This window comes from Ascidia mentula, chromosome 4 (genome assembly GCF_947561715.1).
Source record: "Ascidia mentula chromosome 4, kaAscMent1.1, whole genome shotgun sequence".
Classification (NCBI taxonomy): Eukaryota; Metazoa; Chordata; class Ascidiacea; order Phlebobranchia; family Ascidiidae; genus Ascidia; species Ascidia mentula.
In genome coordinates this window covers 7,996,826-8,021,963 of record NC_138569.1, presented here as the reverse complement: position 1 = coordinate 8,021,963, position 25,138 = coordinate 7,996,826, and the positions used below count along the sequence as shown (strand labels likewise).

General features: G+C 39.8%; 3 protein-coding genes across 4 annotated transcripts; 2 read left to right on the top strand and 1 right to left on the bottom strand.

Moving 5' to 3' along the window:
• The first annotated feature begins 1,229 nt into the window (after positions 1-1,229).
• LOC145898986 (NACHT, LRR and PYD domains-containing protein 1a-like) lies at positions 1,230-5,899 on the top strand. Of its 2 annotated transcripts, none has more exons than XM_082987690.1 (9): positions 1,230-1,281; positions 1,343-1,463; positions 1,516-1,588; positions 2,051-3,669; positions 3,817-3,978; positions 4,077-4,238; positions 4,367-4,528; positions 4,627-4,785; positions 5,369-5,899. In XM_082987690.1, exons 2-9 carry the CDS (start codon positions 1,419-1,421, stop codon positions 5,399-5,401), a joined length of 2,415 nt encoding a protein of 804 aa, XP_082843816.1. In that variant the 5' UTR covers positions 1,230-1,281; positions 1,343-1,418; the 3' UTR covers positions 5,402-5,899. The 2 variants fall into 2 exon arrangements, with proteins under 2 accessions (XP_082843816.1, XP_082843815.1); XM_082987689.1 differs by having other exon boundaries at positions 1,961-3,669.
• A 762-nt stretch (positions 5,900-6,661) lies between these two features.
• Positions 6,662-9,065, top strand: LOC145897990 (NACHT, LRR and PYD domains-containing protein 9C-like). Its single transcript, XM_082986444.1, has 6 exons — positions 6,662-7,351; positions 7,499-7,660; positions 7,890-8,051; positions 8,172-8,334; positions 8,587-8,751; positions 8,979-9,065. The coding sequence occupies exons 1-4, from the start codon at positions 6,662-6,664 to the stop codon at positions 8,319-8,321; spliced, it is 1,164 nt and encodes a 387-aa protein (XP_082842570.1). The 3' UTR covers positions 8,322-8,334; positions 8,587-8,751; positions 8,979-9,065.
• Positions 9,066-12,947: 3,882 nt separating this feature from the next.
• LOC145897989 (inter-alpha-trypsin inhibitor heavy chain H3-like) lies at positions 12,948-24,158 on the bottom strand. Its single transcript, XM_082986443.1, has 30 exons — positions 24,099-24,158; positions 23,331-23,898; positions 22,846-22,978; positions 21,469-21,599; positions 21,148-21,280; positions 20,900-20,994; positions 20,628-20,827; positions 20,230-20,348; positions 19,957-20,061; positions 19,731-19,821; positions 19,543-19,666; positions 19,259-19,441; positions 18,940-19,160; positions 18,517-18,667; positions 17,916-18,063; positions 17,617-17,756; positions 17,126-17,299; positions 16,743-16,880; positions 16,300-16,447; positions 15,712-15,910; positions 15,432-15,549; positions 15,231-15,357; positions 14,917-15,136; positions 14,774-14,856; positions 14,502-14,629; positions 14,055-14,370; positions 13,805-13,948; positions 13,554-13,721; positions 13,264-13,442; positions 12,948-13,098 (listed from the first exon to the last, which is right to left on the bottom strand). Exons 2-30 carry the CDS (start codon positions 23,873-23,875, stop codon positions 12,948-12,950), a joined length of 4,812 nt encoding a protein of 1,603 aa, XP_082842569.1. The 5' UTR covers positions 23,876-23,898; positions 24,099-24,158.
• Between the last annotated feature and the right edge of the window lie 980 nt (positions 24,159-25,138).

Sequence of the window (25,138 nt, the reverse complement as noted above, 5' to 3'; positions counted from 1 at the left end):
AACGCACTAACAAAAAAGATAACAGATGAGCTTTAGTGTCCGTCTGCTGTCAGTTTCGACACGATGAAAACTCGTTCGCCGCAGTAAAACCGCACACGGCAGCCAAGTTGTTGCCAGGTGTGCTAGTTGTCGTTAATTCCAGACGTTTTTCTTTGCCTAAGCGTAACTTTTCGTCTGTGGTTCTCGGTACTTATATTCTTCGACAATTTATGCATTGCCTAAACGTAATTTTTTCCCACAAAAGGATCTACCGCTGCGCTACACGCGTTTTCGTGAATAACTCCTACCCAAACCAATGCATTTTCAGCCAATCTTTGCCTGCAGCATTGTAACGTCATAGCCATTGTTAACGCGAAGTCCGAACCATGATTAGCTGGTTTTGTATTATACTGTGTTGCCTTGTTGCATTTTCCTGTTAACAAGCCTACTTTTGTATCACTCCAGTTGTCAAACTTTCCTTTCTGTCGCGGTCGATTACTCTTTCAGATACCAACTGGTTTGCCTTTGGGTCGTGCATTTTGTCCTGACCTGTCCCGGAAACCAGTACCCTGTTGCTTGCCAGCAGCAACGAAGCCTTCCTCCTACTAAAATTTAGTTACAAATACCATTGTATGAATCAAAGTTTCTATGACGTCATACTATAGTGCACAGCTACCCGTCTTCTGTGTAGTAGAGTGACACGTTTAAAAGACACGCAACAGCCAGAACATTACGTGACTTGAACGAAACGCAGGCTGGTTTCAAATAGTTTTACAGTAGGGTTAATTAAAAGTAAAAGTAGGACAGGTTAAACAGCCTTCCATTGTCTTGTATGAGTCGGTTCATAGCACAAATCACAATTTAGTTTCTTACAATGGGTTGTGTTTCGATCAAGGTTTTTGAAAGTGATTTAATTTTTGTCAAAAAGCAGCTGCTCAAAGTGCGGCAAATTGTGATTGATCTGTTGCATTTATTACCATCAGTATCTTCAGATACCAGAGTTACTGTAAATCAAACGATTTTTGGTAATTTTTGTACATCTGGGAACGAAATACTTCGGTCTAGCGAAAAAAAGAAAAAGGGAAAGGCCGCTACGCTTGAGAGGGTAAAGTGACTTCGGCAGACTGTAGTGTTCCAGTCCAGTAAGTTGGTGCATATGAAGCACTCAAACGTATACGTAAATGAATAACACGTTTCACCACCAACAAATATTAGTCTGGCAGGGATGTGCGATGCCGCGAGAAAGATATGCAACCTGTGCGAAACGCTTTGTGGAGACTAGGGTGAATATTTAACTGTTCTGTAAGTATTAGTTATAACACACTATATCATAACGAAAGACAATTTCAAATGCCCTTTATAGGTACATTGCACTTTGGTCAGTACAGATTAGGTTGCCACATAAACGAAAGAAGTTGCTGTGAGCTGAAAACCACGGAATGGACGATAAAGAGACAGGTGTTAGCACAGCGATTCCAGCTGACGTAAGTTGTAGATTTAGTTAGGTTAACGGCTAACTTACGAGGGTTTTATTAGTCTGCAGACACTATGGGCGAACAATACTTTCAGGACTTTTCAAGTAGCAATGTTGAAACTACACAACAAAGAAGTAAGTTGAAAAAGTGAATTTGTCAAATGTATAAATACAAATTTGCGTGGTTCTTGCGTCTAAAACTGAACATAAGTGTGATTTTATAACTTGAAGCCAATGCGATCGTGCATGTTTTACTAGCGCTTTGTCACATGTTGTTTTGTTGTCTGCTGGAAATAATCCAATTGCTATTATGGCGAGATTTTGAAAAAAAAATGTAAAGATTGTAAAATTGGCTGAGACAACATCAGCGAGGGTTTGAATTTGGGAAAGATTTTCGCTGATGCAATACAAGATATCGTTCAACCAATTAAAGCGAATACACCCATGCATTACTTTTTCAATGTGTCCAGTTCAAAACGAGTCCCTACTGTTTTGCGTAACTTGCAGAAGCACAGCTACAGCAAAGACTAAGGTCGAAGGCAGAAATCATTGCCGGTCAAAACCAGTACAAACCGGTTGACCTTGAAATTTTTGAAGTTCGTCAAGGTTGCGACACCAACGAAGAATTCGGAGAAAGCGGAATTTTTTCTTCATCTCGCATCAGGAGTCCAGCTTATGCTTTTGAAGTCGAGGTGCCAGAGCTTTTTCTGGACGCGTCAGGGAACGCTGAAAACGAAGCATCTAAAACCGACCAAAGTCAAGAGTCCCAACATGATTTTGTGACAAAGCGTGGAAACGTTGTTGGCGTGATTGGGTCGGCAGGAGTTGGAAAAACTACTCTCGGAAAAATGGTGGTCGCTCACCACCACGAGGTAGAAGGACATGAGAGCGACTACTTTATGTTCTACCTACCCTGCAGAGAAATTGATTTCAATGAAACCATGTCCGTGTTTAAGTTTCTTGCACAATACTGTGTGCCAGATTGGGAGTTTTTAAACCAGAATAATGTGTTGATTCTCAATAAAATTTCACAGTCTTCTCATGCCTTTCTAGTTGTGGATGGGTTTGACGAAGCTGGAATAGCTGACCTATCGAGAGCTTTTGACAACGTAGAGCTCGAATCAGAGGCTCGGGCAGATTGCATTCTCATGAATCTACTTTGCGGTCAAATCCTGCCAAATGTAAAGAAACTTATCACATCCAGACCAGGAATCTACAATATGCTACAGCCGAAATTCATGCCTCTCTTTACGGTGAGAGTCGTAGGCCTTACTGAAATATCTCAGGGGAAACTGATTAAATCTGTATGTGAAAACGAAATTCATGCATACAATTACACGGGCCGGCTTCTTGAAGAAAATCCTACATTGAAGGCTCTATGCTACAATCCTATGTTCTGCATCATGACCGCGGAGTGTATATTAAAACGTCCGATTGGCGAAACAACCAGTTTTACCATCACCCAAGTGTTTGTAAACGTACTGGAAAACTTTGCGCAGTACGAGAAGAAACGCATTCACAGTACAGAGTCGCAGACTGATTTGGATAATCTAACGCGAATGGCATTCTATGGACTTGACAAGGGTCTTATTGCTTTCGACCAAAGCGACATACAACGCTACAGAGTGATCGATCACGCTCTGAAAACCTTTCTCAATGTCGGAAGGCCTCAGTTGCAGAAGCTTGGCGCTAACAAGAAATATTACTTCAGTCATTTGACTTGGCAAGAGAAGTTTGCAGCCTTGTATCTCATGTACCTCAGCGACATGGATGAATTTATGAAGCTGGAAGAAGAGTTTACTCACGACCGTTGGAGGGTAGTGACGAGATTCATGTTTGGCATCAGTCATCCAAATGTTGTTGAGAAGTTAACGCCGCTTTTTCCACATATGAAACTCGGTGAAATCCGCCCGAAGTTGAATCGTCTTCGTCAATTGTTTCTCACCGAAACCGCCGCCGATTTATCCGCTGCATTTCAAATTTGCAACATTGCAATTGAAGCAAATGACCAGGATATTCTCCTCCAAGCAGTCCAGGTGCTTCCTGAAACGATCACTCTGGATGGGATCATCCAAGCTAGGGACATTGCATCTTTGTGTCACGTCCTACATAATACAGGAAGTTCCATCCCAATTGAATTCAACATATTTCCTCCCCAGTTTCAAGGCAACGGACTTTTTATTTTGGTGAATTATTTCAACAAGACACACAGACAGGTGGGTAAAATATACTGAGAAGTGTGCATATGCATTTACCAGGGAGATTTTTCTTCTAAATTTGCACGTTGGCGAAGGGTAGAATTTCTGAACCAAGAAATAACACCGTCCGTTGATATTTAGTTTCAACCTTTTTTACCTTTCCAGATGCGACGAATTCGCGTCCAGAGAACAAATATTGGCGATACCGAGGCAGATCAAATATCCAAGCAAGTACCAGAACTCGAAGATCTACGGATTTGGAGAAGTCGAGTTTCACAATCTGCAATGTTAACTATATTGGATGCAGTTTCCAAGCGCACACGACAGGTCTCAATTTGAAATACACTTGTGTATCAATATTTTGTGTTTGATATCAACACTCGTTTCACGCAGAAAAACAGAACAAAATTATGTTTTATCTGCAGCTTGATGTACTGACCCTTACCGAAAACCCGTTGAGTAAGGATGAGGTGGACAAACTGGCTACTTGCATGTCACGCATGAAATCCCTCAGAGCTGGTCATTGCAACATTACTGGCGAAAAAATGGAAATGTTTTCTCAAGCTATTGCAAACCTAGATCAACAGGTATGCAATCATATTCCCACAATAACGACCTTCCCGGTAGCGTGCTGACACATCCTTACTGAAGGTTCTTGATAACGGAGTTAATTAATATGAACATTATCTCGTTGACTCAACATATTTTCGCTAAGATCCCAGAAATCAAGCTAAATGGTAATCCTCTTGGAACAAGCGGCGCTCTCCAACTATCCCGTTGTCTTCACAACATTCGCAAACTGCGAGCGAACGCCTGTCAGATTGATGGCGAGGGAGGCGAGTTCATATCTCAAGCATTACTTGCTCAAAAAGGAAAGGTAAAATATAAAGAACCCATTATTGGCCAAAATGTCATACGCAGACTTTCAAATGTTAAACATGGCAAAGTCGGCTTTGGAATTCCTATATTTTGTAGATGATGGTCTTAGATTTGCATGAAAACGAAAAACTCGGGGATCGTGGAGCCATTGCACTTGCAAATGCACTCGAAAAAATTGATCAGCTGTTTGTCAGGGATTGTGGAATTTCTCCTTTCGGCGTGAAAGCTATTCAGGATAAACTTGGCGCTAGCAAGGTAAAAAAATACCCTTTTTCTTTTTTTTTATACTCCTTGCTCGACTTTAAACGTTTGATAGTTTGTTTAACTTCTTTACGATTTTGTAACTTCAAGTTTGTACTGTAGTACACACAAAAACACTTGATACGAAAGTCAAAATGGTTTTAAGTGAATGTTTGAAACCAAGTGTTTCTGATTACCGTCCGTCGGTTTGTTTTTAAATACGAAAAATCGATTTCGCCTACAAAGGCATCATCAGTTTCTGAAAACAAAATGGTGAACCCTGTGGCCCCTGAAACTGCATCTACTCAACTACGAACTGCACTGCTATGCAAGGCTTTCTAACACCGGGGGAGGCAGAGAGATAAACGAGTGCGAATCACCTGAGCACGTAAAATAGTAATGACGACCCGCAGCTTGAACGCACGACGTCATTGAATAACATTAAAAACAATGGTAAAAGATGTACTCTATCCATCAAACCCAACATCAAGCAAAACTACCAGCAATGGTTAACGAATTCGGGGGAGGATCATTTTGAATGTTTTTTTAGGCTTGTGTGCGGTTCAGCCATTTTGGTTTTAAGTGTTTTTCTTTGCAGACCTGTGACGTTTTCGGTCTTGACAAACAGTAACAACGCCCAGTTTCCGGTTTCGCCCCCTTCTCCATCAAGACCATCTACAGATTTGCTTCAACATAACTTTGTCGTTAAGATTCGTGCTTTACTGTATAATAATTGTATGCGATAAATACATCGTTTTGTATGCGGATGTAGCGGACAATGGCACACACATTATTTTCACATTTGATTTTTGTTTCTTGAGTTGTTCACTTTAGTGGTTTTCTTTGTATGTATGAACGCACTACGCACTGCATTATTCCTTTGCTTTTGTCAATTTTGCGCATTCACGTTTAGTTATGTTTCCCTATTTACTTTTCCAACTCAGTGTTTTTCAATGTTTGCCACGTTTCGTAACGCCCCAATGCCGCACAGAAGTCATCGCATGCCGCGCGATGATTGGTGGATTAACTTGAGGCATCCCACGGCTAAAATGTTGCCAAAAAAACGGGCAGTTTTGTTATGGGCGTCGTTCTGTGCGAAGTGAATTTGGTGTAAGAGTGAAGGCGTTAAAGTGGGTGATTTTACTTTATGTATTTTGTTGTTCTCGTATTTTTATTAAAGTAGGGCGCCCATTTAGTGAAACCAGTGTGTGGTATTTTGGCTTTAGTGGTGAGCCGTTATAGCAGGGTACATAAGTGCCTTATCTGAATTAGGGGAGGCAGCGTAAGGATAAAAATCATATATGAGGCTATAGGATTGCGTTTGGTTATAAGGTGTATATGCTCAATTACCACGCTGCCGAAACAATTCCGTAACACGAGTTTTAAACCTGTCTCATAATTAAGTTGCCGTACAGACCATCCAACAGAACATTGTTAAGTTAGTGTCGGCAAACAAGTTTCAGATAAATGTTTTATTGGGGTAGTTGGTGGGTTTTAGGCCATTTACATCTCGTTCCAAACACCCAAACTTAATATCGTTTTCCCATCTGTTAAAGTATTTTGGTTTGAGTCTTACGATTTTTCGAGCAACAAATCAAGCCTTCATTTCTCTAAACTCAAAATATACAAAAGTGCGCATGCCACTCTCTTATAGGTAAATAAAATTTATTGTCGCCTGAAAAGTTCAGATCGGTCAAAGCAAAAAAAATGAAAAGAGCAATTTGCAAAGTCATCGTTGGGTAGCAAAGATTTCGGGGATCTCATAATCCTCCTGCTTCTCCTTGACAACGTACAGAAAGTCGGTAAGCAACCAACATTTCAGTCACCTTTTTGTGTAAGTGTCGAATACACTAAAAGCAGCCATCTTCGTTTCGGGGAAGATGTGTTCGCTATGCTGAAGAACCTAAGTCGGTTGGCTTCAGACGGAATCGAAAGGCGTCTCATCGCGTTTGATTACAGCGACATACAATGCCACAACGTGTCCGAACGTGCTCTAGAAACCTTTCTAAGCATCGGAGTTGATGTAGAAAGCCTTCAGGTGCGGGTGTTCGTCACTGACAAGAAATATTACTTCAGTCATTTGACTTGGCAAGAGAAGTTTGCAGCTTTATATCTCATGTACCTCAGCGACATGGATGAATTCATGAGGCTGGAAGAAGAGTTTACTCAAGACCGTTGGAGAGTAGTGACGAGATTCATGTTTGGCATTAGTCATCCGACTGTTGTTGAGAAATTGAAACGGCTTTTTCCAACTATGAAAGTCGGTGATATCCGCCCAAAGTTGAATCGTCTTCGTCAATTGTTTCTCACCGACACCGCCGCCGATTTGCCTGCTGCATTTCAGATTTGCAACATTGCGATTGAAGCAAATGACCAGGAAATTCTCCTCCAAGCAGTCCAGGTGCTTCCGGAAATGATTACTCTGGATGGGATCATCCAAGCTAGGGACATTGCATCCTTGTGTCACGTTCTACATAATACAGGAAGTTCCATCCCAATTGAATTCAGCATCTTTCCTCCACAGTTTCAAGGCAACGGACTTTTTATTTTGGTGAATTATTTCAACAAGACAAACAAACAGGTGGGTGAGCACACTGAGAAGCGTGCATATGCATTTACCAGGGGATTTTTTTCCTATAAACTTGCAGTTTAGCGAAAGGTAGAATTTCTGGACCATGGGCTACTAGCGTTCGTTAAAACCTAGTTTCACTCCTTTTTTCATTTCCAGATGCGACGAATTCGCGTCCAGAGATCATATATTGGCGATGCAGAGGCAGATCAAATATCCAAACAAGTCCCAGAACTTGAAGATCTACGGATTTGGAGAAGTCGAGTTTCACAATCTGCAATGTTAACTATATTGGATGCAGTTGCCAATCGCACACGACAGGTCTCAATTTGAAATTCACTTGTGTATCGATGTTTTGTGCAACAAAATACCTTATATGATATGTACATGTTCCATATAATGCATCGTTTGTTTTCGAAATAAGTAATATCACATATAATTATTATCATTATTCCTCACGCGATATGCCTTTTGTGAGTTACTTGTTGTTAAGCACTTCTTTGTCCTTTCAAACGTCAAAGACCATCAAAAATGTATGTTATATTTGCAGCTTGACTGTCTGACACTTACCGAAAACCCATTGAGTAAGGACGAAGTGGACAAACTGGCTACTTGCATGTCACGCATGAAATCCCTCAGAGCTGGTCATTGCAACATTACTGGCGAAAAAATGGAATTGTTTTCTCAAGCTATTGCAAGCCTAGATCAACAGGTATAAGTCAGTTGAATAGTGCAAACATATTCCCACTTTGACGACCTTCCCGGTAGTGTCCATTAATACAAATCGGCAATGTGTTCACAACTTGTGTTGACTCAACATATTTTCGCAAAGATCCCAGAAATCAAGCTGAATGGAAATCCTCTTGGAACAAGCGGCGCTCTCCAACTATCCCGTTGTCTTCACAAAATTGGCAAAATACGAGCAAACTCTTGTGAGATAGATGGGGAGGGGGGCGAGTTCATATCTCAAGCGTATACTTGATCAAACCGGGAGGGTAAGCAAAACCACAACATAGTGCTGGTCCCAAACGTTCACTGTATGCTATAATCTTTTGCTTGTAATTTCGCTGTGGGCAACTTTTCGTTGTGAGTTCGTGGACTGTGCATATTTAAGGATAATGACGATTATGATGTTAAATATGCATCAAATGTTAAACGCATGTCTTAAACTTTTGTTGAAAAAGCATTTGCTTATTTTGACATGACTAACAGCAGTTAAATAAGTCTCTAATCTATAGTTACTGTAGATTAAGGTCTTGGATTTACATGAAAACAAAAAACTCGGTGATCGTGGAGCCATTGCACTTGCAAATGCTCTCGAAAAAATTGATCAGCTGTTTGTCAAGGATTGTGGAATTTCCCCTGTCGGCGTGAAAGCTATTCAGGACAAGCTGGACGCCGGTGCGAATATGGTGAGGCTACAGTAAATCACAAAGAGCTTCATGAATAAGAAATAGAGCCAATAATGTATTTATAGTCACTATATATAGTCACACCAAGCTATACTGACGAGCCCTTTTAAGTCGCAACCGTGGCCCTGTCTGTAGCTCACTATAACAAGCTACTCCAATTCCTGTATATCGGAAAAATTGAGCTTCATTACCTACAGTTGCAATAAATTGATTTGTTTTTCTTGCAGGTGTGCGAAGTACATGATCTTAATCATCAATAACTTTGCTCAAGCATTAAGGCTAATATGCATAGATTGTTATAGATTGAAGTAGGCACATTGGAGAGAAAACGTTCTTGCTGTTATACTACAAAAAGTTAGTCAGAAATTCTTTTTTGCCTTCATTTTTTTCACAGTCTACTTTTTTGTGAAATGCAGTTTTGTATTTTTCTCATTTGCAATGATTGCTTTGTTATTTTATGTGTGTGTGTTATTTTTGCTGTTGGGCTTATGGCGAAATTTTTATTATCCAGATATGTCTTTTTATGGAGCTGTCGTTTTGTACTTTTTTGTGAAATGCAGTTTTGTATTTTTCTCATTTGCAATGATTGCTTTGTTATTTTATGTGTGTGTGTTATTTTTGCTGTTGGGCTTATGGCGAAATTTTTATTATCCAGATATGACTTTTTATGGAGCTGTCGTTTTGTATAAAAGTGGACATAGCAATAAAATTCCACGTTACCAACAGGTCAAATACATGCAGGCAAATGAGACATATATTTGTAAGGCCCGAACAGAAAGAACGACACAAAGGCAAATTAGCAGTCATTCCAAACTTCACAACTAGAGTGGTGTCAAAATACTAACGACCAAGTATAACAATGGGGCAACAAATAATTTGAATCCTTCTTTCGTCAATAATCGTGTTTGTTCGGCTGTGCAAAGGTTACAAATATTTTCACCAATCATTGAAAACTAAACGACGTCATGGTGACTAAAAAAGGAGCAACTTCCAGGTTGGCTAATACGCCACAGTATCGGTTCCGCTTTTGTAAAGACTGTTTTATTATTTACCTTCAGAGGTCTGTGGTATTTTTGTGGGGTACACTGTTGTATATTATTGATTGTAGTAAGCACATTGGAGAGAAGACGTTCTTGCTCTTATACTATATAAAGTTCGTTAGAAATTCCTTAATCCCTTAGTTTTCTTTGCACTTGCATATTTATAAATTACTCTTTTCCATGGATTTGCACGGGCCATGTGTTGTTCTTGCTGGCGATATGCATATTATCAAAGTTATGTATGTTACGCCGTCACAGTTACCATCATGATAAGGACATACAAAGAGGAAGTAAGTTACAACATTATAGAGTGGGGTTTGTCACTTGATCAACAGTTTCCGTTTCTTCCATGCGATCATTTTTATCTCGATAACGAGTATGGAACTACAGCACCAGTTTACAAACAAACCGATTGTATATTTTACTCATGTTGTGCTTAAGTGGGCAATATATCAATACCACTACAGTTCGCAATTTTATTTTGCGCCAACTCAATTGCTTTTCTGAGTAATTGCATCGCCATCCGGTCTTCGCTAAACAATTTAGTGGTAATGGTCTTGCGTCACACCGGTATAGAGAGACTAATGCAGCTCCACAAACAAATTCGGTTGTTGGCAAATAAACGACACTTCACACATACAAATCTGATTCGTCATTGCGTCAACAACGTCAAAGAAATCAGGCAATAACAAAACGGATTTTATTACCAGAAAAAAAAGTGCAAGCTTTTGGCTATTGTACTAAAAATTGAATTCAACATCTATCCGCCGCAGTTTGAAGGCAACGGACTTTATATTTTGGTGAATTATTTCAACAAGACAAAGAAACAGGTGGGTAAGCATACTGGACATAACAGCATTCATTGATACTAAGTTTCACCCCTGCCACTTCAGATGAGACATATTGGCGTCCAGAAAACAAATATTTGGCGGTGCAGAGGCTGATCAAATATCCAAACAAGTCCCAGAACTTAAGGATCTACGGATTTGGGGAAGTCGTGTTTCACAATCTGTAATGTTAACTATATTGGATGCAGTTTCCAAGCGCACATTTTCAAAATTCACTTGTGTATCGATGTTTTGTGAACAAATTACTTTATATGACACGTACTTATTCTATGTGATGCATCGTTTGTTTTCGAAATAAGTTATATCACATATAATTATTATCATTACTCATCACGTGATATGCCTTTTGCGAGTTGATAAGCACTTCTTTGACCTTAGTTATTTTGACAAATGTACGTTCCCAACGTACAAGACCATCAAAAATTTATGTTATATGTGTAACTTGACTGTCTGACCCTTACTGAAAACCCGTTGAGTAAGGACGAGGTGGACAAACTGGCTACTTGCATGTCACGCATGAAATCCCTCAGAGCTGGCCATTGCCATATCACTAGCGAAAAAATGGAATTGTTTTCTCAAGCTATTGCAAGCCTACAACAACAAGTAAGTCAGTTGAATGATACAAACATATTCCAACTTTAACGACCTTTCTGCGGTAGCGTGCTGGCACATCCCCACATATAGTGTTTGTTGGGTGGGGTCCATTAATACAAACACAGTGTCACATTTACGACTTTATCGCCAGTGTGTTCACAACTCGTGTTGACTCAACATATCTTCGCTAAGATCCCAGAAATCAAGCTGAATGGTAATCCTCTTGGAACAAGCGGCGCTCTCAAACTATCTCGTTGTCTTCACAACATTTGCAAAATACGAGCAAACTCTTGTCAGATAGATGGCGAAGGAGCCGAGTACATATCTCAAGCGTCACTTGCTCAAAAAGGGAGGGTAAGCAAAACCACAAAATAGTGCTGGTCTTAACCGTGCACTATATGCTATAATCTATTGCTTGTAGTTTTGCTGTGGACGACTTTTCATTGTGAGTTCGTAGGCTGTTTGCTCATTTAAAGATGACTATTTAGACGTTAAATGTGCATCAGTTGTTAAACGCATGTTTTAAATTTTTTTGGCAAAGGGTTTGCTTATTTTGACATGACTAACAGCAGTTAAGCAAATCAGACCTGTGATATTTTCGGGCTTGGCAAACAGTAACTACAACACCTGGTTGTCGGTTTCACCACGGTTTTCATCAAGACCATCTACAGATTTGCTTCAACATACCCTCTGTCGTTAAGATGCGTGCTTTACTGTACTTTGCTAATAATCGCATGCGATAAATATATCGGTTTGAATGCGAATGTGGTGGACCATGGCAAACACATTATCTTTACAGTTGATTTCTGTTTCTTAAATTGCTCACTTGTAGATATGTACGCACAACGCACTGCATTATTCCTTTGCTTTTGTAAATTTTCCGCACTCACATTTACTTATGTTTCCTGTTTATTTTTTCGGCTCAGTGTTTTTCTATGTTTGTCGCGTTCCGTGACGCCCCAATGACAGTACCGCACAGAGATTATCACATGCCGCGCGATGATTGTTGGATTAACTTGAGGCCTCTCACGGCTAAAATGTTGCGAAAAGAACAGGCAGTCTTGTTATAGGCGTCATTCTGTGCGAAGTGTATTTGGTGTACGAATGAAAGGGGAAAAGTAGTTGATTTCATTTTATTTGTATTTTATATTTCTCGTATTTTTTTTATACATTTAGTGAAACCAGTGTGTGGTATTTTAGCTTTAGTGGTGAGCCGTTATAGCAGGGTACATAAGTGCCTTATCTGAATTAGGGGAGGCAGCGTAAGGATAAAAATCATATTTGAGGCTGTAGGATTGCGTTTGGTGGTAAGGGCTTGATGCTCAAATACCACTCTGCCGAAAAAAATCCGTAACACGAGCATTAAACCTGTCTCATAAGTTGTTACACCTTTTGGAAATTTAGCACAGAAAATCCACTGAAAGCAGAGATTTTTGTGTAAACCAAATATATATATAATTTTATTGGGGTAGTTGGTGGGTTTTTGGCCATTTATATCTCGTCCCAAACTCCCAAACGTAATATCGTTTTCCCATCTGTAGTATTTTGGTTTGAGTCTTACGATATTTCGAGCAACAAACCAAGTTCTTCATTTCTCTGCACTCAAAATATACAAAAGTGCGCATGACGCTCTCTATAGGTAAATAAAATTTATTGTCGCCTGAAAAGTTCAGATCGGTCAAAGCAAAAAAAATGAAAAGAGCAATGTGCAAAGTCATCGTTGGGTAGCAAAGATTTCGGGGATCTCATAATCCTCCTGCTTCTCCTTGACAACGTCCAGAAAGTCGGTAAGCAACCAACATTTCAATCGCCTTTTTGCGTAAGTGTCGAAAACCCCGAAAGCAGTCACATTGGTCTTCTGATTTCTGCAGAAAAAAGTCTGTGACTCGAAGTGTATGGGAACAACTTTCATAAACACATGACTAAAAGACCTCTTCTAAGCTATGAATGTAATTGTGAATACAATTAGCAGTGAGCTAAAAATGATGCATTTTAAAGTATATTTTCACACACAAGCACTAGATGACTACCTGAATTCCAGGGTCCCCACTTTAGACCCCGGTTGTGCAATGACTTCGGCATTTCTCGCTGCGTTGTTGTTGGAAAACGGCCCCAACAAACCTGTTGTTGCATTAGAAAATCCTTTTTGTTTCGTCATGGAAAAGTCGAGATGTTTCCTTCTTGTGGAAGTTCCGAAGTGCGCTTTTATCTGTTTACAACATCACCGCGTTACGCACAAAGGTTTCCACTGAGATTTCAGGTAAAGGGTTAAAATAGGCACTTCGCCTTTTTCAAGTAAAAATATTTTTGAAACGTCTACTTTGAATTCCAGGTTGCCTTGGATTCCAATTGTGATCAAAGATGTAAAGTTGGACAGTCTTTCAATGACGATTGATATTCCAAACAGCTTTAAGTTGGTCGGAATACTCGTAGTCAGATTCCACTGATCTCCCGACGAAAGTTGCAACAATACCAAATATGGATCAATCTAGTAAAAAAAAGATGTAATTCTGTTTTGGCTTCAACAATGGTTTCGGTGTTTATTCTGTGTCTTGAAATCTATCCTCTCACCTTCAATCTTATTTGACTCTTCGCAAAGACGATTCCAATTTCTCCGATAAAACATGGCCGCTGGAAAATCAAGCTTCTTCCCCCAGTTATTAACTTTGCGTTTACCGTCACACCACTTTCGTTGTTGGAAAGAAGGTTGTAAACCTGAAAAAATACGCATCAGCTGAATCCCAATCAAAACAACTCGCTTACACCATTTTAAGTTACATGCTTAGTTTAATGCTTTGAAGGAATTATGCTTTTTACCCACCTTATCCACGCGCCCCATCCAATTAAAACAGAGTCGCGTATTCTCGTTTAACTCAACCACCACATGGGGGTCCCCTATCACTTCCATTTTAACGTCAAAAGCGGGTTTCGGCAGGAGGGAAAAATCAATGATCGGCAACCCCTCGGTCAGAAAAACCCGAGTATCCTTTCCTGCGGATGGCCCTGCTTTTGGTTTTGTCACGGCGGGGTTTTGAGGGCGATTAGCTTCCTCCGCCGAAATAATTTCTTCGATTTCCCGCAGGTCGTTCGGTTTTGCTACGATCATGGAAGTGATATTTGGAACCACGAAGCCAGACCTGTCGGTATATGAAAGATTTTTTTTCGTTTTTCAATATGTTTAAAATGAATCTCTATTTGGCTCGGAGTTATCACCTAATTTATTCCCGAAGTCGATGCTTAAGCACAGATGAAATAAATATAAACTCACGCCAGTGACACGTCAAGCGTCGTTCGAAGCAATATTTCTTTCTTGGTTTGATTTTCGGCAGCCGCTATCTCCCGCAGCAAACTCTTCACTTGCATGAATGCATAAAGGCGCTTGGTAACATTTTGCAACTGCAAAAAACACACAATGCAAAACCTCAATGAAATCGTGAAGGATGAAAACGTCAGCAAGCTATGTGTGGACTGTTAACGCGCATAGCGCAGGGGTGCTCTCACTATAATGGCAAAAAAACAAACCCATAATAAAAATATTACCTTAATGCTTGAAAAGGGACAGTTGCCAAACGCACGTGGGTTTGCAGCTCTACTTTCAACCACATTCTGTTGAGCCGAACCACCTTGATTAAAAAATATCATTATTATAGTACTCTATATTGCGACAAAGATCATTGACAAACCTTTGATCCCTGTTATTGTAACGGGTATAGGAATGTTCTGGCTTCTTCCTTCGTCCGCTAAAGTTTCTTCAGACACCAGTTGACCAGTGATCACCAGTTCCTGTCCATCGTAGAAAGTTGGGAATCTGTTGTTGTCTGTACCTGTGATGCGACTCGTCGGATAATCCACTCTAACATTATCAATAATCGGATGAGAGATGCTATCCACGAAGTTTTCGATCTGAAAGAGAATTGTTAAAGACGTTTTCCGATTCGCTTTTGTATTGCATGCAATTGAAACGAGTTAACACCAACCACGAACCATATGTACTTGCCTGTATGTGGGCATCGATGTCTAGAAACACCTGTGCAGATGTGCCTTTGTTTTGGAAGGCAAGCTTTTGTAACGAGGGCATGTCCACAAGTGTACCCAGTCCTATCGTATGTATGGCGAAGGTATTGCTATGAAATTAATGGATTACTAATAGTTACGAACTATAAGGATATAAATGGAGGGCCACTGTATAGTTGCTTACTTATTGAACCTGTAGATATGTCTTTGTATGCTTTCCATTTTCGTTATTCCTTCGGTTGGTCTCCCATCAGTAATCACAACCACAAAATCTGTAGCGGGAAGAATCGTTCTGTTTTCATCTGGAGGTAAGAAATGAAATGGAATTTACCTTCTATAAAGCATGAAACACTTCTGCGCACCATACACGTAACAAGAGCAAATGCTGGGTGTAGCCAGAAAATCAGAAACGATATTTTTGGAAATATCTTGTATGTCACAGCTAGCATGTGTGCTCCACAAACCTTTTGCTGCTTTTTGAAGCAACTTCAATGACTGGTAAAGAACCTGTAGCAGGTCGGTACCACCTTGCGGTTCCACGCTGTCCAGAAAGGATTTCGCGGATTGGATGTTTTCGGCTGTCGCTGACACAAGTGATTGGTCAGTTCCAAGCGGTGTCCAGAGTTTCACTGATCCGTTGAAAGTAGCGATGGCGAATTCATCCTGACAAGTTGGAAACGGTTATTGCTTAGGTTTTAGGTCAGTGGTTGCCAATCCAACCTTTTGAATCGGTGGCCCATTTTTTTTTAATTCAGCCAAACATGTGTTGCAAGACTTGGGGAAACACTTTTAATCATTGTTTATATTAACAGAAACGACTTTTGCACAATGGAACACAAGAAAAGGGAATTTAATAGACGTGCACAACCCGGTAAATACCAAAAGTTGATATTTTCTAAACAAAGTTTAATATTTATATAGTTTAGTACTCAGTTGTCGAAAACGTCCATCACCATAAACCTAATGATAAATGGCGTAACATGGAACTTGGCCATTTACTCGAATATACTGAAACTAAAATTGTTTATTTTCTTTCAGGCTAAACAACTTACAGTCGGCGACAGTTTGTCCAGAATATTCCACATTGCTGTTCTCATTTGCGACATCTTGTGGCCGAACATGGACGATGAAACGTCGAGGGCGAATACGACCCGCTTCGTCATAACTGATCCAGTTGGAACCAAAAAGTGTAGATAATGGCTGAATAAAACGTAAGATTGATAAACGTGCCTTCTTGCAAATGTTTTCCCAAAATATTTATTAAAAGAATAAAAATAAAAATAAGTTTGTCGTTTTTTAGTAAGGAAATATACAAATTTACATGGCGTGCGATTCGTATTTACTGTTGTGTATATTTTCGTTAGGATTGAAACCGCGCAGTGGTGCTGACATATTTTTTAAACTAACATCACCACAAAATTGTTCTGCTGTGTATGAAACGGATACTGACGCCCAATTTTAAGCAGATCAAACGACAAGAAAACGAGCTCCATACTTTCCATATAAGATGAAGTCACCAATTCCTGTGGTTCTGGCAACGTCGTATTCCACGATGAATTTTCCCTGGAGGCCGTAAGGAGATATGACTTCCTGCTGGGCCAAAGTCGGAGCGTAGAAGATTAAAGAAGTATTCCTGAACAAAATGCGTGTTTACAACTGTGTTAGAGTTGTAACGACTATGACCAGTGAAAATACAATGTAAACAGCTGACTTTCTCATAAAGTCTTTACTTGATTAAACTATTGTAACAACAGTAGTGGGTTTTATTTTATTTTTTGTGTTGTGGTTCAGTCTTAAGTTGTCGCTTCCACAAACTATACAAACTTTTAATCTCAATTTCCATAAGACTTAAAATAAAGAATTAACTTTTTTACATACTCTGTTGTATGTTTAATAGCTTCTGGAATCGGTTGGGGACCGGTGAGTGAAGTTTGCTCTGTATCAAAACCGAGAACACGAAGATTCTCAATGGCGCTCGTCTCACATATTGATACAAGGATGGAAAACTTTGCCACCGGTTGCAACATCCGAACAGCGATGTCATACGTGTATCTGTAAGCAGATAAGACTAAAAATTACAAATCATTGACGCCGACTAGAACAACCCCCTTTTTAAAGTAGGCGTCGTGACACAATTTTGGGGTTTCCAAGTATGTTTTTTGGCTCACAAAACAAATAGGATTTAGTAGGTTTCGTTCACGCTGAAAGTTGTCGACTATAGAAATCATATGAAATTATTCTTCTAAAATGGAGCTGCAGAGCAATAGCGTTCAAGTTTTCGCATGTAATGCTGTAAGGCGGATAGAAGGTGTCAGTTTTGTATATAACGTCGACTTTGTTGCTGCAAGAATGAACGTTTTTATGCTCACTTTCCGTCTTTCCGTGTCAACAGTTCCTGGTAGGTCAGTTCGAATTTCACCGTCTTGCGAGGTTCCAGGGTGACCGAAGTCCGAAACACCGACGACGATTGGCCTCTTGCTGTCACGTGACCCGCAGTAAACTGTTTTTCCTAAAATATTAAATAAAAAAAGTTAAACGCAATGCAGGGTGCTCTTAAGAATTTAGGATTCTTTATTGCGCTCAATAGCAATTTGTTTGATGATTTGTTTACACAGTGGATCGTAGATAATTACTAGAAAAAGTATGTGGACAAAAATAACGAACCAACCTTTGCAACGCGAAATATTTCTTTTGCTTTTGTCTTTTCTTCAATGGTCCCGTGGAAAGTATGGTTGTCTATCGTCATCATAAAACCTGTGATGAAAGCGTTGGTTGGAAGCACGGAAAAAAACTCCGCCTCCCTTCCCACGTCTGCGCTGCAAATCATCGCAAAAAATTCAAATATAAGGCGCAACAATAACTCATTTTTGTCAGAGTTTTGTGATCATTAACATGCGAGGATCCGCATGTGGTTCGCGAACGAAAATAAAATTAGGTTCTCAAAAATAGAAAGGAGATTGCATGGATAACATTATATAGAAATAAGGCATTGGTATTACTAATAAATTGTTGTATGGGTTCACAAATGGCTTAAAAAATTTCGCGAGAGACTTTTTCCTGTGAATTGTTACGAGAGACTCACAGACTTAAGGAGCAATACGAAGTCACCATAACTATTTTTTCCAATTATACTACAACAAGTTTTTTCCACTTTTATCACTCCAACAGCTTGCACAGCTGCGATGTAAGGCCAGAAGTATAGCTGTTTGTTATATACGTTTAAGTATGACGCATGGCTTATCGATGTATGATCAAACTATTTTACTTACTCGTTTTCAACAATACTGGTCATTGAAGTTTCAGCCAAGCGTGACTTAATGTCGGTTTTGACGTAAAATTCCTTCACTTTGGGGCGCGCCCGTTGACCTACCACCAGGTGGCAGGTTTTGTAAAACAATTTATCCGAGGACTGACTTTTGGCTGTGAAAGATCAAACATAAAAACTTTACAGTAATAATTTTAAACATAAATACGGGCAAAAAACTCTGCATTTAAGCGCAACCTGTGTTTCGAAATATACGCAAGTCGTTTTTTCCTGATATTTGGACTGTGTTTTATTGTTAGTTCCCAAGAGGTAGGGTTGCCAGACTAACTAACTTTATTTATCAATGAAATATAACTTTATCCTTGTTTCAGAAACGTTTATTCAGAAACAAATTTATATTAAGTTACACAACGCCACAATTTAGGACCTGTTATTGTGATGGCAGTCGACGTTCCAGCCACGACGTTGCTTTCTGTGGTCAGTGTAACCAACGCCAGTGACGACCCTGATAAACCCGCCAGTGTCACTTGTCGCGGTGTTATTTCACCTTGCACGAACTGCTGACTGTCGGCAACCGATAGCTCTAGTGTTTCTTGCTTCGAGCCGTGATTGCTAATCTGCACGCTTATGTTTACTGTGTCGCCTTGCCTGCAATGTAAACGGGGCGTCGTGTCAACATTGCTCTTGGAAGAAAGTCTCTATAAACCGGGCCTCGTTTAATTGATACAAATATTGATGAAACTTGCCTGAAAATTATCTCGTCCACTTTGACGCACTCGATCTGCATGCGAACATATTCGATCTCGGCGTCCATGATCCGCGCAAAGGGAAATCCCCGCGAGTCAATGCCTTCGACCAAAACAACGAAAGCCTCTTGGGGGCGGAAAGTGGGCGTGACTTTAAAGTGCTCGCTGAGTTTGGAATTTATTCTGCGAAAAGCAAGAATGTATTGTTTGTATAGCGCTATACATGCGCATGAATGACTTGTCGAACATTCGGTTGATTAAAACATGCTGCGTGAATAACGTACTTGAACGAGTCCAGTAGATTTCCAGATACCTTGGAGAGAAATTTGACTGTGTCTACTCTGTCCAAAGGCTTGTTTCCGTATGCGTCCAACAAAACTTCAATGTTATCACTGTGCAGAGGTTGGCCTACAAGAGTAAAAATTACAATAAAAAAAATTATAAAATCGGTATGACGCAATCGTGTGCGAACCTTCGAATCGTTCCGTGACAACCACGAACACATTTTTGCGAACTTTTCTCCCAAGGGTTTGTAGAAATCCCATCGTTGTACGAGCCTTGAACTGCGGAAGAGTAAGCGTTTAATTTTTTTTTTTTAAGTGATAACCACATGCCTAAAGAGAACAGAAAAACATTTCACGGAAGTTATTTAAGCGATGGTTAGATGTTGACGTAAAGTAAAATAAACGTTTTCTTACGTTGACGTCACAATCCTTCCCACCGGTGACGTTGACATACCAGGTTCCAAAATGATTTTGAACTGAAATTTTTCCTTCCAATAAATCACCGACCGTCACAACATCCTACAAACACACCGTTGTCAATGTCCGTTTACAAAATCAAGTAAAAGTACTTAATTTTAGTTATTTTAACAGTTTTACTCGAGGCGGCGCAGACGGCTCGTCTGCGGTCAAGTAAATAGGAATACGTATCCAACCCACGTTTCGCCCTTTGTACGGTAATCAAATTACCTTGATCATAAATATCGTATTCTCATGGGCGATAGTGATGTCACGACAATCCCCCTTAAATTCGACGAAAAGTTCAGCGATAGAACTGTCGACTCGCAGTGGGAAGTTACGAGTTCCACCTGGTAAAGTTATACAAGAGATCAAAAACATATCACAGTGTTTTATGCAACTGTCTTATCTTTCAGTCAAATGTCATGTAATGTCATCGCAGCCATAGGTAGACTCGGAATATTTGATCTCTAAATACTTATCGGGACGTAATTTGTAGCATTTTGCTATCATCGAGCATTAAAATAAAACTGCTTTCAGTTGACCCATGGCTGCAATGACACTATGACATAATTTCACAAAAATATAGTTGTAACTGTAAAAATCTCAATGCCAGAAACGTAACATACCTGTGATACGTTTTCTGAATATTTCGACGATTCCTTGCTTCACCGTACTGTCGACTACTTCCGTTGCTCGCAAGATGTCGCCCTCTTTAACAACCAACATGCTCCCCCCTGTGCTGTCGGCGATGTGTTTAAAAAGCTCCAAGCCGTGTTTATAAGACGGTGTGAGGCATCTACGCTTAAGAAGCTTCGGACTTCCAGGCCTAAATATCGTTCAATCGATTATTTACTTACTCTGATGAAAGTGATATTTATCGTATATGTTGTCAACTTACTTGGGCTGTTCTTTGCAGATATTATTGACGATGGTGTTGGTCAGGAGAAAACTTACTTTTATGGTTTTCTTCTTTGCTTGAGCAACCACAAGGTCCTAAAAAGACATCACTGAAAAATTTACATAAGATTGTTTTAATCTATTTGGAATTAAAAGTTGGTGATGAGGTTATCTAAGGACGAATCGACAATTTGTTGCAATGCACAAACCCCAGTACACCAGTGAGCAACGCATGCCAAATATCCTCACTTGAAGTTCAACATCTTTGGCGTCCACGTCAGTGATTACAAACACCCTCGAACCGGGTCTGCAGTTTTCGATCGCCAGCAAAATTCCTTCGAGCGCAAGTTCAGGTTCGTCTCCCCCACCATAAGCCTCCAAACTAAAATAGCATCATAACACTGATGTCAAGTCGGAAATAGTCACAAGCGGTATCAGTGGCTGAACAAAGTATCTTGTTAGAAATATTGCAGTACATATTGACAGTATAACTGATATTCCAATCCTAAGACACACAAATTTCTAGTCTATGATGGGTTTAGGTAGGAGTATAAAACACAAACACTTTACCTGTTAATAGCCTTCGTAAACACCTCGGGGTCGTTCGTTACGGTTAGGGGTCCGACCAGCGGATCGTTAAACGGAACCAAAACAAAATCTTGAGGTTGGTCGAGAGAACCTTGACGTTGATTCAAAATCAGCTGCATAAAATAGATATAAAATAAGTTAAAATCGGACGGGAAGAAAACAAATTAAAACAAGCGCAGTTCCCGGTTTTCGTTTTGACTAAATGATTTTTGAAGTTCAATGACTGTGGCAACATGCAGAATGTTTGTGATTAGTTTGTGGCAGAAGCGAATTCAGGAGTGGCGAATATGACCACATCTACCTCAACGGGGACTTTTTTTTGTGTGTACCTTGCGGGGGTAAATTTTGTAACCAAGAAATTTGCAAATTTTTCGCTGTACGCCGTGGAGATTTTGAATGCTAACGTTTCGGCAAAACCATTAGTTATTTTTGATTATTTTACTTCGCTGAAGTGTTTTTATGTTTGGTACAATATCATCTGGATTTGGATTTCAAAACCTCTGTTTGGTTTTATTACTATTTTGCAAAATTAGTATGGCAAAACATGAGCGTAAATTTTATTCTTGAAAGGCTGCCAGGGGGTTAGTTGGAGAAAAAAGTTCGGGGACCTCTGCCTTAATATCAAAAATGCAGTGTCACACAAAAGGGCTGTCTGAAAAAATCGATATTTTCCTTTATCGATGTCACGCTTTGTCCTTATAGGTTAATGGAATTCTAAGGAACGGTCTCATTACATACAGACAAACCATAGGGCATGTTTCAAAATAACGTGGCATGCCACACACCCGTAAAGTACTGTACAAGGAAAACATAGCCGTCAAAACGTTGCATTACGTCAATAAAAAGCTCAATGTACCAAAGTGGAGAACAAGTAATGCACAACGCTGTGACTCACACTGCGGAACGAAACTCTCATGATGAAATAAACCTGTTTTGTCTTGCTACGAAAAACCCCTTAAACGTTATTTGGTCGAAGTAATCTTGTTGCTGGAAATTTTGTCGAAACTTTAGACGCCCAAGCCCACGTCATTTTCATCTGACTATTTTGTCTGTAAGCTGCTCTTTTGTGGTATATTGGAACTATTGAAAAAAACCTGATTTGATCATTTATTTCCAAACCCATGTTTACGCGAGTTTCTCTCGCTTCATCAGGTGTAAAGATATTTTAAATGTCAATATATTTACTGGTACCAAAAAAGAGCAGATTAATGACAAACGACTGATACGGCTTACCGTATACTCTTTTTCTGTCAATGAAAAGAAAACTTTCAAAAACCCAAAATTTGACTTCCATATTACCCAAGTGTTTACTAACTTAATCAAAGTGTTTAATAGGAAACCAAACAAAGCATTACCGACCTTTGCCCTTGTCTTGGCAGCGTCAATTTCTTCCGCCATACTCCCGGTGTTGTCGATCACAAACGCCAACGTGGTTCCAACTCCCAATCTCAACAGTCGACCGAATCTGTAATCTCCTACCTGATTTCGCACCCTGTACAACAAGACGAGATTTTGATTCGTTTGACTAATTGCGGTGTGTATATTTTACAGAAATTGATACAGAAAGGGCCACACAAAAGGCAAGTATGAGATAATGAATATCCATATGAATGTTAGTGATATTCATATGGGAAGCATGATATTTCCAGAATATTTAACAACCGGCGGAAAGTTAATATCCATGGACAAGAAAAACACTTTGCGGCTCCTTTCTATTTTCAAAGCAATAAGCGTGTAAGTGATATCAGTAAAAAATAACCATAAAACCAAACATTTTTACCTCGCATGGTCACACGCTATTTTGGAAATATCTACTAGCTACCGTAGTCTTATAAGATACGTACCTTTCCATCTCGGCAAACACGACGCTTTCAGCTATTGCGTGGTATGCCTTCGTCACACAGCGATACCTTTGCCACAGCCTTGACAGTTTTGCATGGTCACCGATTCCTTGGTAAATAAGGTTTCCAATGGTTTCCCTCGCAAGTCTGTAGTTCCCTGCCCTGACATAACTGTCAACATTCTCCCGGTAGTATATGCGATTAAGATTTCTTCTGTTTAGTGTAAACGGGTCGGGATCAGAATAATAAATGTCCAAAATAGCTTGTTTAAATTGTTCAGCAGTCGCATCGACTCCGTAATAAACTTTGAACAGTTTGGAAGGTGTAAGCGGTGTGACAAGTGTTGGTTCGATCGCACTGCTGTTTGCACGAGGGTTATCAGCAAAATACGAGGTAGCAATCTTGACAACTGATTGTGTCAGAACTTTGCGAAAAGGTGTACAGGAGGTGGTGAAGATTTCTGCAGGTATGAGTGATTGTGCTGTTGGTAGTTGAAGGCACGCGTAGAGAAGGAAAACAGGCAGTCCGACAGCAGTTTTGAATTTCATGTCAACTCTATCGTTCTTAATCACTGCATAGAAACAAGTACGTCCTGTATTTACAGATTCAAACGATGAAAGTTTTTTTCCTGCAAGTTAAAGCGTAAACTTATGAAGAAGCCTGTACTTAATCATCAGCATTGTAGCGCTATACTTTCAACAAATTGTTGGAAAATTTTAAAATAGAAATACAGCATAAACACCTGTATGTTTGTCCGTTCGCAATTGTTACCTCTTAACTGTTGTGAAGTCGGGACGTTTCTCAGTTCCAAAACTACAGATTCACGATGAGTTTCACGTGTTCGTTTAATTGCACGTAGGCGTTGCGTCTAAGTAGCTGTCAAGATTATTAGTCATCCTTCACCAAAACAAATTTTCGGTCAACTACAGTTGTTCCTCCAGCACTTTTAACAGTCTATCAATAAGTAAGAATTTTTTGTCGAATTTATATCTATTTGGGGTCGTTGCCTTTTCCTCAGATTCCGGATGCGGAATTTCCATGGGTCTGTCTTCTCCGCCATTAATGGCATTAAACAATTTTTGCCATGACTTGAAGTAAAACGGTATAAGGACATGATATTACTGCAATACGTGGAAACTATTCGCCGTCGCCATAAAATGATAAAATGAACAACAATCACGAAATGTAACTAATTATACGACTATTTGCGTGAGAAGAGACTTTTAGTTTTTTGTTGGTTCGTGTTGTTGCACGAAATAAATACTGCGCAATATTCGCGCGTTTTTAATTGATGTAAATGTACGAGAAATCAAGTCACACAAAATGTCAAACTATTTTGGTCATGGGAAAAAATCGCTGAGACAACACTACATATCTGTCACCCCATTACGTTGTACTGCAAACACCTCTTACAATGCAGCAGCCACTAAAGAACATGGTTTCCAGATGATACACACAACCTATTTTTTCTGATGCTTAAGCCGCACTCTTTCTGTCAAAAACAAACCTGTTCTGCAAGTACTGCTGTCGTGAAAACCCGCAAATAGCTTCAAAGCAGCGCTTTCCCTTCCAATTGAAATGTATTTTTGGTCGTGCCTGACCGTTCACGTATTGTAAATGGTGGCAGCAGCAAAGCAAAAGCACATAATAGCCTTGGGCAAGTGTCTGATCGTAAAAACGTCATCGACGCGCGTCACTTCTATAGTTGCGTGCGCGGTAAATTGGGATATCATTAGACAAGGCGGCCTTCCCTAAATTGTACAACTCCAAACACTCCAAAACCGGAAAATGTTATGCGATCTATTTAATGG

Bases quoted from the DNA above. Each gene is read 5' to 3' on its own strand.
- LOC145898986 (XM_082987689.1), top strand. From the start codon at position 1,419: ATGGACGATAAAGAGACAGGTGTTAGCACAGCGATTCCAGCTGAC. The intron at 4,239-4,366 runs GTATGCAATCAT...ATTTTCGCTAAG, and splicing joins TTGCAAACCTAGATCAACAG to ATCCCAGAAATCAAGCTAAA. The intron at 4,786-5,368 runs GTAAAAAAATAC...TTTTCTTTGCAG, and splicing joins ATAAACTTGGCGCTAGCAAG to ACCTGTGACGTTTTCGGTCT.
- LOC145897990 (XM_082986444.1), top strand. From the start codon at position 6,662: ATGCTGAAGAACCTAAGTCGGTTGGCTTCAGACGGAATCGAAAGGCGT. The intron at 7,661-7,889 runs GTCTCAATTTGA...TTATATTTGCAG, and splicing joins TTGCCAATCGCACACGACAG to CTTGACTGTCTGACACTTAC. The intron at 8,052-8,171 runs GTATAAGTCAGT...ATTTTCGCAAAG, and splicing joins TTGCAAGCCTAGATCAACAG to ATCCCAGAAATCAAGCTGAA.
- LOC145897989 (XM_082986443.1), bottom strand. From the start codon at position 23,875: ATGAAATTCAAAACTGCTGTCGGACTGCCTGTTTTCCTTCTCTACGCG. The intron at 18,668-18,939 runs GTCCTAAATTGT...GATCTTTCACAG, and splicing joins GACTGCCATCACAATAACAG to CCAAAAGTCAGTCCTCGGAT. The intron at 18,064-18,516 runs GTAAGTAAAATA...GATGATTTGCAG, and splicing joins ACCAGTATTGTTGAAAACGA to CGCAGACGTGGGAAGGGAGG.